General features: G+C 41.4%; 1 protein-coding gene across 1 annotated transcript in view; it reads left to right on the top strand.

The window, feature by feature from the left end:
- The window catches only part of PCDH15 (protocadherin related 15), a gene marked incomplete at its 5' end in the record, with an annotated part of 280,224 nt that overhangs the window by 134,214 nt on the left and 130,315 nt on the right, over window positions 1-15,695 (top strand). Inside the window, 2 exons of the mRNA XM_080347717.1 lie at window positions 4,122-4,201; window positions 9,318-9,411. Coding sequence (XP_080203843.1) covers window positions 4,122-4,201; window positions 9,318-9,411 — 174 coding nt within the window. The remainder of the gene's footprint in view (window positions 1-4,121; window positions 4,202-9,317; window positions 9,412-15,695) is intronic.

Here is a 15,695-nt window from a genome sequence, read left to right as displayed (position 1 = left end):
CCTTTTCAAATGCTGCATGCCCAAGATACCCAAAAATGACCAGTTTGGGAAAGAGTGAAATACATCAGTTAGTTTTAAGAGCTTTGGAAATGCATAGAAAATGCTGTCTTTTACTTATGGCTATTGCTATGTAGATTTATCTTATGTCACCAACATGCTATACATGACTTGAATTCAGCTAGACAGTTGATGGAGAATACTTAATTGTTAAATCACAAATATCTTTGGCTCTATCTTGGTGGATGAGTCAAGGACTGTATCTCTCATAGGGCCGTGGTCCTGGGCCTGAAACGCGGATGCTTTATCTTCATAGTGCTCGTTCATCTGCCTCATTCTGCATTAATACACCCATCTGTATGAAAGGATTTATATTGTGTGGAGTATATTTCTGTCTTCATCTTTTTTTTAATCTCCATGTAAAATTGGCCAGGACATTTTAAACATTCATAAACAGGGTATGAAACAGGAAAAGGCCTTTTCCAGGCAAATAGAAAGTTACCAAATAGTCATCTTGGCATTTTTGTGGAATTTTAACAATAGCTTAAGGTATTGCTGGTGTTCCACAGGTAGTATGGAATGCTGTCAGACCTCACATGAATTTTCACGCTGACTTTTTTGTTCATGAATAGTGTTAGCAATACAGCAAGTGTTTGGGACTTGAGATGTGGCTTGGTTGGTGCGGGAGGGTTCAGAGTTGGGCCTTTATGACTCTCTTAATTACACTTTGTTAGTGTTGCATATAGTAGGAGGATTACCAGAACTGGGAGAGAGCAAGCAAGCAAGTTACTTCAAGTATTTTAAATATTCCCAAGTTACCCAGTCTGAGGATCTGCAAAACATCACTGTCAGAAACAATGTAATTGCAGCTGGTTTAAATTTGCCTATTAGTTGTTAAAATACATGTTCTAAAAACAAATTTTTCTTCTGTTAAAATTTTCCATGCAAATGATGGAAAATTGTATTTTTTTATTGCACTATTATTTATTTTATGCTGTGTGCAGTGGATTATGACTGGTGTTTTAATTAACAACATTTGAGATTAAGCTATGCGATATTAAATGATCTCCACAGTATTAATTTGTAAATAAACCTGAGAGTTTATTGCATGCCTGGCAGGTGTTTATTGCTTCATATTCTGCCAGCTGTAATTAATTAACGTAATGCAAATAGTGTCATTTTTCTGGGAGTCTGCAAAACAAATCAGACCATTATTGTGGTCCGGTTAAGTGCTGAACAAGGAAGCAACGTGAAATCATTGTGTGCAGCTTATGAAGTTGCTGTACACCATTGATCTGGGACACTAATGGGTATAGATCGCTCTTTTCGCATGTGCGAGTCTTCTGTGTTTTCCTTAGGTACATAATAACTGGCTGATCTTTAGTTTTAAAGAAAACAGGAGGTTTTTGAAGCAGTGCTAAACTTTTTCCCCTAATTTATTTTTTAAGTACATTGATTGAAAGGTACATTTTCTTTGGACATGAGGAGAAAATGAAATGAGGTAGAACCAGTCTTTGATTTTCTGTCGGCTGGGAAGTCTCATGGTTTGTTAGGAGTGAATGTCAAGCATAATGAAACCTCTGAGATACAGCCTGAAATGTCAGGTGAGGACAGGACCCCTGCGGGTAAGGTGAGAAGAACGCAGAGGACCGCTGGAGGCAGCAGCAGCCATGCGATTCTGCTTGGTTTGGGCTCTGTGACAGTCCCATAGATGCCAGCGAGTCAGATTTTCTGCAGCCGGTATTTGCGTAATTCTATATTCTTGGCTAACAATTTTCAACTTGTCTTTACCGAGTCAAATTTTGACCGTTTCTACCTTCAGCATAAGGTCTGAATTCCACTCTCAGCCTCGCACCTCCTGTCGCTCAGGGCCATCCGTGGACGTTACAATCAGATTTTTCTATTTTGTAACTGATGGTGTTAACGAAAATATTGATTGGTACTGGAATAAGTATACACCCCTCTGCAGCATTTAGTCAATACTAAATGTTATCCACTGCTGTCTGTCTTTTATGAGCAGTTTTCTTCTTGCTTAATCCCCTCTTCCATTTGGAGACTGTGTTGTCTCAGTTTGTTTGTGCAGAAAGCCTCACTGCGGCCGAGATGCTTTTTTACATCCACAGCTGTTTCCCTCATTACAAGGCCTGTTGTCCCATTGTAAAAGATGAGATTGCTTCGGCATGCTTTGTTCTTGAGAAATTTAGTTTTGTGTTATCCATCTCCATATTGTCACAGGATCCCAGAATGTCAGGGGTTGGAAGGGACCTGGAAAGCTCATCCAGTGCAATCCCTCCATGGAGCAGGAACACCCAGATGAGGTTACACAGGAAGGTGTCCAGGCGGGTTGGAATGTCTGCAGAGAGGAGACTCCACAACCTCCCTGGGCAGCCTGGGCCAGGCTCTGCCACCCTCACCAGGAAGAAGTTTCTTCTCATATTTAAATGGAACCTTTTGTGTTCCAGTTTGAACCCATTACCTCTTGTCCTATCATTGGTTGTCACTGAGGGGAGCCTGGCTCCATCCTCCTGACACTCATGTGTCGTCACAGGTGCTTACAAGTAATGTGGTTGTTAGTGGTTTTCTGGGAATTGAGCTTTACCTGCCTGGTCTGCGATGTCCTGGTTCGTTCCTCTGTGTAAGATGGACCTTGCGTTTGCCCTTCAGCGCATTTGTCCTCCCTGAGTTTTCAAACAAAACCGCTAATGGCTTTGAGATTACTTCAGCCCACGTTTTTATACACTAGGATGAGTTTCATCAGGCTTTAATTTCCGCAGATGATTTCAAGATGCTCGATTTATGAACATATTCTCTGCTTTATTCTTTCCCTGTTCTCATCTTTTACCCCTTTGTTGCCACAGTAAATTTTGTTAGCCGCTTGATTGCAGCTGAAGCGCAACAAATGTCGCCTCTTTGACCTTCTCAACATCACCCTTTCTGCTTTTATATTGGGACAAGGTACCACGTTCCTCAGGTTTCCTCTGTCATTTAAGCATTTCTTTGTTATCTTTTGCATCCTTTTCTGTTTCTGTTACACTTTTGCCTGAACTTTTTCTGACTCTATCCCCATGTATTCCTGCTTGCTCTTTCTTTTCCAGATGTTCAAGCCAAAGAGACACAGTTCTCCACTGTGGTCTGCAGGAAATGCTTGTGGAAAATAGATATGAAAAAGGATGGTGATTGAAAGATGAGAAACACAAAAGTGTACTCTCCTTACCTTCCTTCCGATTTTGACTTGTCTCCTGTTAAATCCTATCTGCCCTTCTTTGAACGTGTTGGTTGGCCTTCTTGCAGTTCTCATGGCAATGCTTTTATTATTTTCCTTGCAATAATGTGGTTAATCACTTTAGATTTTGAATGCTAAATAGTCAGATCTGCAAGACGGTTCAGTAGGTGATATTTTCATTGAATAGCACCCTCCAGTCTTTTTGTGGAAAAGGTGTGTGTGCGCTTGACAAAAAAAGTAACAATTACACAGCCACTTTGGGAAATAGATCAGCCAAAGCTGAATTTCAAAAGGAGTTTACTCAGATTCTGAAAGTAGTTTGCTCAACTTCTGAAAATCTGCTTTGTCAGCTACTAGGTGGAATATACTTGTTTTGGTGCAGTTAATAGTCATTCTGGAAGGTCTCATCCTGATCTTCATGCCCCCAAAAGCAAATTATTGGGTGCTGCAAGTCTACGCTACTCAGTGGAGCATCAGCAAAAGGATTTGGATTCTGATAAACTGACAGAAAGAAGGTTCTGGATAAGAAGTGGAAATAAAGAATAGGAACAAAGGAAACACAACGTTCGGTCTAATCAGTCTGTAGCTGCACGAAAATAGAAGTAATTGAATGAAGTCTGAATTTCATACTTAGGGTGCTGAGTGTTCATGTGTAGCAGTAATCTGAAAATCTGTATTCAGGATATTGTCATTTCTCTGTAAGGTAAGAATTTTGATGTGCTACAGCTTTGTTTTAAGTAGCCCATCTGTAATTCCCACCTTTGCCTTAGAAACAGCGACGAGTGTCCTTCCTGTAGAAGACTTTAAGAGAACTTCAGGGGTTAATTTTCCAGTTTATAAAGTGGACGAAATAAGAGAAAGCTTTGTAACTGACTGCATTTTATCCTCTTTTCTCCTCAAGGCTTTTGATAGAGAGGGTGACCCTATAAGATACCTCATTCAGAATGGAGATCCTCAACAAGTTTTTAATCTCTCTCAAAGGTAAGTGGAAAACCCTTAGAAAATAGACTTGTAACTTCTCAGTCAAGTGAATATGTGGGCTGAGAGCAAAAGAAGCAGCTTGTAGTCAGACAGACGCAGCTCTTCCTTCGCTTGGCTCTTAGATATTGGTAAGAGCTCTGTGAATGATATTGCACTCTGGAATTTTTCACAGAGGACTGTTTATTTATTGAAAACACTTCCGTAGGTAAAACTCAGCGAGGTGGAAACACTCTATTTAAAAGAGTGACCAGGGATTAATTAAAACCTTATACTTGTCAGCTCTGAAATAATGAAAGGGACAATTTTTGCTTTAGTTTCCTGCCTTCGAGCATTTTAGTCTGTAATAGAAAGTCTTTTGAGCATTGTTTTAAAATCTCTTCTCCTTAAATTGATTAGCAGCTTAAATAGAGTGAGGAAGAGAGGGCACCTTATGAAATGACAAGCACTAGGTAGGTCTGTGCCTGTCCCACCACTCTCTTTTTATTTCACTTAAACAGTTATTTTATACACTCTGAAGTATCTTCTTTGCAGGAGGAAGGGAGCTTGGTGAGCTGACATCCCATGGTAGATGATATGACATAAGTAACCTGGGGCTTATTTTTTCATGGTGTGGGTATAGTTGCAAAAAATAGTTCTAATTAAGTGTGAAGGAGAGATGGTACTGAAACAGGTCTGTATATTCTGATAAAGCTCCGGGTTACTGGCTATGATAAATCTCCCATATACAGAGAATTAAATCACTTATGAAACAATGTTAAAAATAAGCCAAGGAAGATCCCAAGAGATGCTCATGTTCTTATCCGTGAAGACTGATGGGTGCACTAGTAATAAACACTTGTCAGACAAGGACAGCTTGGAGAGAGGAGACTTTTTCCTGGAGGTGGGAAGATCAGCAAAAGCTGTTGGGCTTGGCTTTGTTTGTTGCTTAGGACTGGACTTTTCTGTGTGGATCAGGGAAGCTTTGCTTTGTTCACCAGCTCAGAGGGAGCCCAAGGGGTCGTAGCTCCAGTGCAGATTTGTTGGGTTTTCTGCACAAGCAACACTAGAAATCCACCCTTGAACATGGAGAAACTCGATCTGACCTGCTCTAGGACCTTTGGAACAAGAACCATGAGGAGCAAGAGATGCTCTGTAGGGGGGTTACTCAGCAGGTAGTTGTTCTGTATAGTTTGTGCTTATCACATTGCATCATAAAAATCTTGATAGCTCTCCGTACCAGAGAGACTTAAAAAATGTGTGTGAATTCGGGCCAACTTGTGGCCTGCCAAACCCATGGCGTGAAGGTATTTGAGAAGTGGGGTCCTTGGCAGCTCCTGTTCTGTCCAGCTTTGGATGGAAACAGCGCGGCTAGACCCAGAAGTTGTGTGTGAATTCACAGCTCTGAATTCAGTCAGAAAACAGGTAAGAAATCCCTGGCGGGCTCTGCGTCCACGGGCAGCGTCACAGGTGTCACCTCCTGCATCCCACCCAGCCTCAGTGGCCCATCCTGGGCAGCCTGACACCCCCAAACCCCAAGTCTCTGATCTGAGCATCCCGGCACATCAGGGGTTTCAGCACAAACTCCTGTGCATTTGTCTTTTTGATCTGTTGCCTCTCAGTAGAAAGGAGAGCGAGCTCTTTGAAGTGTTGTCTCGTCCCTGCTCTCCCGGAGTCTGTTTTCCTGGAAATGGTTTGTGCGAAGTTTTCTTCAGCCTTTTGCACGTGTTTTTCTAGGTGCTGTAATGTCTTCACAGGAGATGAAAGTAGGATTAATATTAACACATACAGTTAATGTGAGTGGCGTATTAAGGCTACAGGAATTTATCTTAGTGTTACATAAATAAATTTTTAGATACCTTAAGGCCAAGGCAGAGACCACAAACGTGATTTTCTCTCTTATTTTCATCTGGATTATTCCATCCTGGAGCATGTCAGTTAATCCCTGTATAATTCCCTAACTGGTAGCTTGAGTACTCAATATTACCAGTTTCACATCTACCTGCTAGATCTCTTTTACCCTCAATATGAGGACTGTGAGGTGATTTTATTCTTTGTTCTTTGGCAGTACAACTATCTATGATCTATTATGATAGCTAATTAATTTGCAGAAACACCTGGAAATAAGAGAATTACTAAAATACAGAACAAGCTTTAGTAGCTCATGGCAGTTAATAATACATCTGACTTTGTTCAGCCCTCAAAGGGAGTTAATACCTTTCTCAGTAGAGCTGCTGCTTCTTCAACATCTGCTGTTTATAAATTATAAAAAGTTTTGTTTAAAAGTTAAATGGTCTTCAGTAATATAACAATAATGTTAATTGACCTCAGCCGAATACTCCTTAGCAGAAGATGGTATATGGGACTGGAAGCAAAACTGAGATAGGCAGTGTTATTAATTTGTCGCACACAAATTACAGGATTTGCTGCTGCAAACCCACCCATTGCCTTTACACTCAGTGCCCTATTGTGAGCCATGTGTACGTGTAAAGGTAGGAATTTACGGTTAGTCTAATTAAAGTCTCAATAGCCTAATAAAACAATTATTAGTAGTCCAGTTATCATGACACTAATGCAAATAGCTAAAATTGCATATATATATATATATTAGTATGTGCATGCATGTAAATATAAAATATGTATAATGTAATTTATGTATGTAGTTTTAATATTTATATATGTATGCATACACGTGTTTTAATGCTATACGGCTGCTGTAGGATACAGAGCTGTGAGAGAGGGGAGCTGGTTTGTTGTTGGTTTCTTGGTGGTGTTTTGCTGGTAGAGGCAAAAATAGGTGTCTGTATTTGAGTAGCTGGCAAATGGTTTTCAAAAAGGGCTCCTTGTAGACATTATTTAACTGAAAACCTTGGATTTATTTTTCAGAGTAAGCAAGATACCCTTTTTTGAAGCATTTATATTTTTTCCACATTGCTTCCTTTGACGGATGGTGTGAATTTTCGGGCCGTCCTCTGCAGGGACAGGAGTTGCACTCAATGATCCTTCTGGGTCCCTTCTATGATTCTCTATATATTTTTTAATATAGTTGATATCATTATAGCCACATCTATATCTACATATATTTGTATTATTAAATATATGGCTATATATATAAAAAAAAATCTAAATACACACACAAACTTTCTGAGGTGTGTCCCTGGCTCTGCTGTTACACTCGACTCTTCCATGTGCCCTTTGGCCCTCAGAGCAATAATTTCCCCTGGAGCAGAGGCCTGTGCTGAACCTTCAGCATCCCAAGTCCTGCTTGGGAAGGAAGGTGGTCCTGGTGGTTTCATTTTCCATTTCATGGTTGGTAACACTCTGTGTACCACGCTTTCCTTTCTCCCCCCATCTGTGCGCAAGTCTGTCTTGCACACGTTCACCACGGTTAATAACCATTGAATGTAGCATCTCCTGAAATATTCTTTTCCTTGATTCTCGAGCTTGGGGAGGGTTACGCTCCCACTTGCTGTTTCCCCCTATTTCCGTGATACATGTTTGGAGAAACAGCTTGCCAGAAGTGTTGGCATTTACCGCTGCTGAAAACAGCGTCCAAAAGCTGGGCTGGGAGCCAGTCTGCTGAGATCTTCTTTGAGAGTAAGAAATTACAGCAGAAGCTCTGCAGAAATATTGTAGGGAAAAACCATCATTCTGTAAAGGTGATACACAGCCAAACATTCTGGGCAAGTACAGCTGGTGAGACCTCATAGTCCGGTAGGACTTCTTGGTTTGACTTTGTTTTAATAAAACCTCTTTCTGGTGCGTATATGTTAAATGGCCTATGGACTGGGTGGTGTTCACAGATTCACAGAATGTGAGGGGTTCGAGGGGACTTGGAAAGCTCATCCAGTGCAATCCCCCCATGGAGCAGGAACACCCAGATGAGGTTACACAGGAAGGTGTCCAGGCGGGTTGGAATGTCTGCAGAGAAGGAGACTCCACAACACCCCTGAGCAGCCTGGGCCAGGCTCTGCCACCCTCACTGAGAAGAAGTTTCTTCTCATCTTTAAGTGGAACCTTTGGTGTTCCAGTTTGAACCCATTGCCCCTTGTCCTATCACTGGTTGTCACCGAGAAGAGCCTGGCTCCATCCTCCTAACAACTCACCCTTTATATATCTGTAAACATGAATGAGGTCACCCCTCAGTGTCCTCTTGTCCAGCTCCAGAGCCCCAGCTCCCTCAGCCTTTCCTCACACGGGAGATGCTCCACTCCCTCCAGCATCTTGGTGGCTGCGCTGGACTCTCTGCAGCAGTTCCCTGTCCTGCTGGAACTGAGGGGCCACAACTGGACACAAGATTCCAGGTGTGGTCTCCCCAGGGCAGAGCAGAGGGGCAGGAGAACCTCTCTGACCTACTGACCACCCCCTTCTAACCCACCCCAGGTACCATTGGCTTCCTGGCCACAAGGGCCCAGTGCTGGCTCATGCTCATCCTGCTGTCCCCAGGACCCCCAGGTCCCTTTCCCCTACGTTGCTCTCTAATAGGTCATTCCCCAGCTTATACTGGAACCTGGGGTTGTTCCTGCCCAGAGAGGTGTCAGTTCGTTACGTACTTGACTGGGTTCCAGTAGACACCAAAACCTTGTAAATGAAGCCCAGAGCTCTAGGGCTGGTCCTGGCAGTACCGTTTGTGCCAGGTCAGTTAGGCGGAGTTTAGCTTGATTAGACGGGATTGTGAGCTCAACAGTAATAAAAAGGCTTGAGTTCTCAATGGGATCTTTGGGTTGTGACACACGCCTCCAGCTGCCTTCCAGGCTTCAGCACCAGGAACTTCTGTCATCCTAGAGAAAAACATTCAATTTTTCTATTTGTCAGCAGTTACAGGAATTTGCACTTTCAAACAGCATCTCTGTAAAATCCCGTTAGTTTTATTTTTTGTGTATGTGGCTTCCAAATAGCCCTTCATTCATTATCTTTCTAAAATTGCCTTTTTAAAATCAATAATCACAATATCCCGATTTGTTTGCCACAGCATTCATGCCTACATTAGCCTGCTTTCAGTTGTCATAAAGCCTATAAAAGCTCATTAACTTGCTGAAAGGAAAACGTTTGTGTATGGCAAGAGTAGTGGAACAAAAGTGCTTGTTAGACATCTTTGAACTGTTGTGATAACGTGGTGTGGTTTTTGTTTTATTCCTAGTTCTGGCCTGCTGGCCTTAGGCAAGCCCTTGGACAGAGAAAGCACCGATCGCTATATTCTGATTGTCACGGCCTCGGATGGCAGACCAGACGGGGTGAGTTTCCCAGGGGAGGTGAACAAAATGGGCTGTTACAGTATATATTTAGGCACTCGAAGTAGTCTAATTGTAGGAGCTTTTGTATGGCTCTTGATCAAATATGTCTGTAATCTGCAGTAAGTTTGTGTAGATAAAGCGTGTGTATCACTGGAGTAATGTCCTTTGATCTTGAAGCCAAGTGGCCTTGCTGCTACATCTGCCTTTTTGTTATTCTTCAACAAGAACCTATGCAGTCAAGGTTTTTCGTTATTCAGATATGTGCATCTTCTATTTCTTCTCTGTGCTGTTAAATAATTAGTCTTCCTTCTTACCTCCTCCTAAAGATCAGTCACACGGGCAGCTCTGGTAGAGATTTGGGCCTTATCTAGTTAAATAAATGCATTGTGCCTTATTCAGAACTGACAGATGAAAGCACTGCCCCAGCTTCAATATTTTTAAGCCCTCAAGAAAAATCTGTAAAACTGCCCACGCCACTTTAGAACCTTTTTATTAATGAGTATTCCTACTGCTCCTAAAAAAAATAAATCTTTTTATTGGCAGGTATTTCTAGGTTGTCTGTATTTGCAGTCGTCAGGCATGCAGTGACCCCACCGCCCAACAAACTCCTGCTCGTGTTTGTGCGTTGTGTAACAAAACTGTGATTTTCAATTTCCATACTAAAAAAATGGAGGGCTGTTTAGTGATACGTATTTATTTATCAAGCAGAGGCAATGGAATTAGGTTTTTCTGGAAGTTTGCAGCAATCCCAAGGGAGGAATTTACCACGGCTGAATATTGTGTAAGGTACATGAGAATGCAGGGGTTCTGCTGTAGAATAACAGCCTAGATGGAGGAGATGGCTTTGTGTATCTGACCTTAAAATTACAGTGTATAAGGGCGGATGTAGAGCAATATATCCACATAATCTGGGCTGTTCTAGGGTGCAGCGTTGAGGTTTGAAGCACAGAAATCTTTGACAGTTCACTATGGAACGATCTTGAAAGCTCTGTGGTTTGCACCCTGCTCACCCCATCCTCACCACAGCACAAGAAAATCTTCTGCATTATTTCTGGGGCATGTTCTGTTCCCTGTTTTAGCTGCTTCACCTTATTGGTTTGCTTTGCTACTCAGTATTTACTCACATTTTTTATATTTTCCTCCAAGTATTGAGAAAGTTTTACTGCCTTTATTCAAATCTGTGGCAATATGAAGTGACTATGACAGAACCTACACCTTTTCCATTAAAAATCTGGTTATGGTTATCTTCCATAATTTATCTTAATATTTGTAACTTTGTTACTTGTGAACTACTCTCCATTCTTGATAGCTACAGATTCAATTGTTTCAATCTCTTAACTTCTGGCTGTGAAATCTGAAGATTTAATTAAGAGACTTGTGTACTGTTTCGGACTATCATATGCTGCTGAAATTCTGTCTGGAGCATTAAAAAAGCTACTGAAAGGGTATTTCTTCTTCCTTTCATTGAGAGATTCATTGTCTTAGAACTTAACTGGATCCATTTTAACACTCAGAAGAGAATAGGTGCTTTTGTAATACAAACCCAGGTAATCACAGCATGCTGCTTAACATGAAATGGTTGTACATAAGGTGAGATGTGGCTTTTGAAGCTCAACTGTTTAAAATCCACCAAAAAATAAGCCATGGAGGGTTTCATTAGTGTTGGCTCTGAACCATACTGGCGGAGGGTGTGTGAATACAAATACGAACAGCAGCGTTCTCAGAAGTAATTGGAATGAGATGCAGAGTTTGAGCATTTTTTTAGTGGTGTCTTGTTTGGTTTGTGGTTTTTTTTTCGCTGTTGGGGTTTTTGTTTTGTTTTAAGAAAAAATTAAGAGTATACCACAAGGAAATGAAGTAATTAGAGCCCAAAGAGGTGTTGCGACATCAATGAAAGGTGTTTGCAATTGCCCGATGTGCCATGAACCTCATCATTTCTCAATGAGCGAACAGTTGCCAGCAGTACAGCAGCCACTTGACAAGCAGAAAGACGAGCAAAACAGCGGCAGGTTGCTTGACTCTTTGGTGCTGGATATTCTTGATGGATGGTGTTGCTATAACAACACCACACACTTAAGAATCCACTCCCCTGCTAGCTCATTATCTGCTTTCCTCTCTCAATACCATATGGTTTTTTTCTGGAGTTTTGTATCCACAGGCATGTGTGTTAATTGTTCTCACAGCGAAACATGGTCACACTTGTGTGTGCTGCCTTTTCTGCTGCTTGCTTCAGGGCCTTCATCGCTCTCTCCCACCTGGCCACAGCTGTTTTCTTCTGTTATATTTTCTGCCTGTGATTGGAGCACCTTTCTTCTTAAAACTGTCCAGCAGAATGCCTGGGCTTGCCACATGGAATAAGTTTCTTTGCTTTTATTTTACAAACACATGAAACCCATTGAACGTTTTCCATGCTAGGAAACTGGTTTTGATCAGTTGGCCAGGCTTCCATGTGGCTTTGCGCAACGTCTTTGATTTGTAGCTCATCCGGACTTTGTGCTGTTTGACGGGCTCCTCCTGGGCCAGGGGCTCATTTACAGTAGTTGCTGACCTGGCAAACTGTTCTACGGACATGGATGTTTGTTTCAACAAGTCCGTAGAATTCCATGAACAACTTTTTAGGGAAAAAAACAAATCCTACCATTACAAACCTACTGCTCCCCAAACTACGTGACCTGCGGCTTGTTGTCACGTTTGCTTTTTTGAGCGATTCTATCAGTGTCTACAGAAAGCCCATTATTGGAATGAAGAACTTGTTTCAGTTTTCCTGAGATCACAAAGTTAATTCCACAGGCAGGTGCAATTTAATTTAAATGGCAGTAACATACAAGAAGTGATTTATTTGCATTCAAAAGTGGGCTGTTTGAAACTACCCATTCGTGTCACATACACTTACAGTGAGCTTTTGCATTTATTCTGTACAACTTTTTCCTTTATTTGCTGCTTTATTTAAAATTTGAAAGGAATTTAAATGGAAAAGACTTTATTAGTGTGTGGAGGGGGCAGAACCTTTCTCTTCAGTTACAACAAGAACGTTTGGCATTTATACATTTTTGTGGTTAGGGTTTATGAACATCAGTCATAGGGCCACAGGGTGATTCAGGTTGTGTGGGATCTCGAGTAGTTTGAGCCTGTTCCTCAAGCACAGAGTTGCACTGACAGTTTGACTGTGGAGCAGGTTGTTTAATTTGGAGCCTTCTAGTATAAAGATGCACTAAAAAAAGCCATGTCAGTACCACTGGTGTTTCGTACTTACCTGAGAAAGTTCAGTCTTTGCAATTTCAGCCAGTGGATTTGCTTCAGAAGTTGTGAACAGTACTCGAGACATTTCAATATCAATAAGATTAGTCAGCTAAGTTCTGTTGTGAACGAAGATTTTTAGCCATTATCATCATCTGTGAAGTCTGTTGAACACCTTTTCTATTCATTTGAAATGTCTGTGGTCCCTTGCACCTTAAATTTCTGGTGTTTGAATTTGTTTTCCTGCTCTTTTTTTTTCCCCCTGTGTCATTAATAAAGGGTCTAAGAGACTTTTAACAATGTTGCTATGGTACTAAGTAGCTGAGATTTCTGTATTCTGAGCCCTGAGGCTCATTTAACTGCCTAATGCTGTGTGGTGACAGTCATGGTGACACCTTGTGACTTTGGGGGGCTGCTTATTCCATCCAAATTAATACAGCCCTCCCGATGCCTTCACTAAGCAGCACAGAGTTCCATTTAGCGCTGTGGCCCGGCTGACACCGTTTCATGCCTTATAATGCTCTTGATTGTTTAAAATGCTCAGCTGTGCTTCCCAGGCTGCTGTTGTTCTGATTTATAACCTGGAGCATTAACAGGCTTGTGGTTTTTCTCCGACCTTGGAATAATGTGACCTACCACCCGTCACTGTTAACAGCACAACAACAGACAATTAAGAATGCATTAATTGAGTAGTCAGGGAAATATTTTTATTTCCCTGGTAATGAGGCTTAGTGGGCAAAGGAATGATGTGCAAATAAAAAACTATATCAAGCTCAAATTGTTTTCACAAGTTGTGGTATGTTTGGTTGGGATTTCAAGGCAAGAATTCATGTCTTTTCATTTCAGAGGGAGAAGTTAGAAATAAATATGCATGACTTCTGTTCAAAGAAAGCAGCAGCCTTCTGTGCTATTTATTTTTGGCTTACGTGAGTGTGTGTCACTTCATTTATACAGATAAAACAGGAAGCTCCATTGTATTGTCTTACTCTTTATTGTGTGATTTTAGCAGAATTCAGACCTCCAAATACAAATGTCTCGTCCTGAAAATATTCACCCGGCACTTCAGAAATGTGGTTCTGCCCAAGTCTTGGCAAAACAGAGCAGCTTGGTGTCCAGTTTACAGAGCCCTTTGGGATCCAGTAGGTCGGTATTAAATTGTCAGTCGTCCAGGGGCGGTTCCCAAGCTCCCCGTTTTAATTATATTTTTAGGATGGCTGAAGCAGAGCAACCGCATCGTGGTGTCCCTGTCACACTCTCTTTGTGATACCCAGAAATTACTGACGGGCATTCACATTCTCCTGTACGTCTTAGAAGGCTCAACGTTTGCTTAACCTGTTTTCCCAGAATCTGTCTTAACCACCAGGCCGCTAAACTACCTTGGAAGGCCAGAAATAGCTGTTGTCCCTCTGCTCTTTTGAGGTTCTGCAGTTTGGTCTGAGATTCGCTGGACAGGAGAGATCAGAGGCCACCAAGCTCTGGGAGCCTTTTCTCTGAAATCCGTGAATCCAAGATCTTGCCCGTTCATCCCAAATCATGAGCAATGAGCACTTTAGGAAAAAAATTGAATCATTTTAGCATTACAGACCCCAAAAACAGGTTTGGGGCCCTGTCTCCTGAGGAGATGGAAGTGACCCATCTGAGAGAGAGCTGGGTGCTGAATGCAGGGATTGAATTGGCATTTTTGAAGACATTTTAAATCTTTTGTATGTGTTTTATTTAGTTCTGGGTACCCAGCACTGGATTCCAAATTCCCTTCTGATGTTTGATGCACAGAAGTGAGACACTGCAATGTTTAAGTGTGGCTGGAATGCTGATGGAATACAGGAGCTTAAATCAGTTCAGGCTGTCAGTGAAAGAATAAACACCATTGTATTCTTGATACAGATGTTCATACCATGCCACATTCCTTCTTGCTGTGTTGTTCGTGATCGGAGCAGACCGGCATTTCAAGAGGGCGAACCATAAGTAGCTTTATTTCAATTCACTGTGTTTCAGTCATCCTAGTAGATCATTAATAATTTGGAGCATCTATCTCCCATGACACTTGAATTAATTACATTCCTTAGAGCAAACAGGTTAGCACTGGATCAAGGTAGTTTAGATGAAGGTTTACTACTTGAATAGCATACAGAGAATGAATTGATTATGCCGATTTTGTTGTTGCTCCTGTAAATATTACCGGTGTCTGCCCCATATCAGTTTCATTTTCCATCAAGAGTAAAGCATGCACACTCTTTTTGGTAAGCACTCCCTGAACGGCGATTTTGTCTACAGAAAAGGCTCCTACTTAACCGACCTGTTTGTAATCTGTTAAATAAGATTGCCAAAAAAAAAGAGAAAATCAATGGAATCTGCTCATACTGTGGAACTTTAATACCACCTTAATGTAGCACATTTGTTTCGATCTGTTGGCTCAGTGGGAAGGAATGGTTCTTAAATGTATGAAAAGGAACAATACAAACAGAGAAATGAGTTGGTAATTTCTCCTCTAAAGAACTCCCACTGGAATGATTTTCTTTTCCACAACACAAAGTGTAACTAAAGATAAACGCTGCCTATTACTGTTTTCCTGACAAGTCCTGTACTTCCCATGGGAAAGGCTTAAAAATTTCAGCCTATCTGTCCATTTCGGTTTGCACAAGGAGAATTTGGCCAGATTTCCGCTTCTGCGAGCAAAGACTTTTCTCGGTGCATCATTTTGTTTACTGGGGAAAGCTGTAGGAGATTCCTAAACTTCCAGTGTGTGTGCAGCTTGTCAGCTTTCATTGTGTGGGTGAGAGCCCTGTAGAGGCTTTGATTTCAAATGCTAGCGGAGACGGGGTGACTTAAGTAATCGACATCAAGAAATAGTTTGGTCAATCATTGCAGATTGCAGTTCTGTTTTGAAAGATGACCTTAATTATTTTAAGGTGAGAAACAGCTCTGCACCAGGCATTACATTTTGTATCCCAAAATAAATAAGCTTAAGCAGAACTATGTTAAAAGAGATCTTGCAGCAGAGTTCTCAATAACAGTAGTGTATACTGTATCCCTGAGCATACATTACT

Source organism: Nesoenas mayeri, assembly GCF_963082525.1.
Source record: "Nesoenas mayeri genome assembly, chromosome: 7".
In the NCBI taxonomy this organism is placed as follows: domain Eukaryota; kingdom Metazoa; phylum Chordata; class Aves; order Columbiformes; family Columbidae; genus Nesoenas; species Nesoenas mayeri.
The sequence above is the reverse complement of the archived record's forward strand: the minus strand, read 5'-3'. Positions and strand labels throughout refer to the sequence as shown.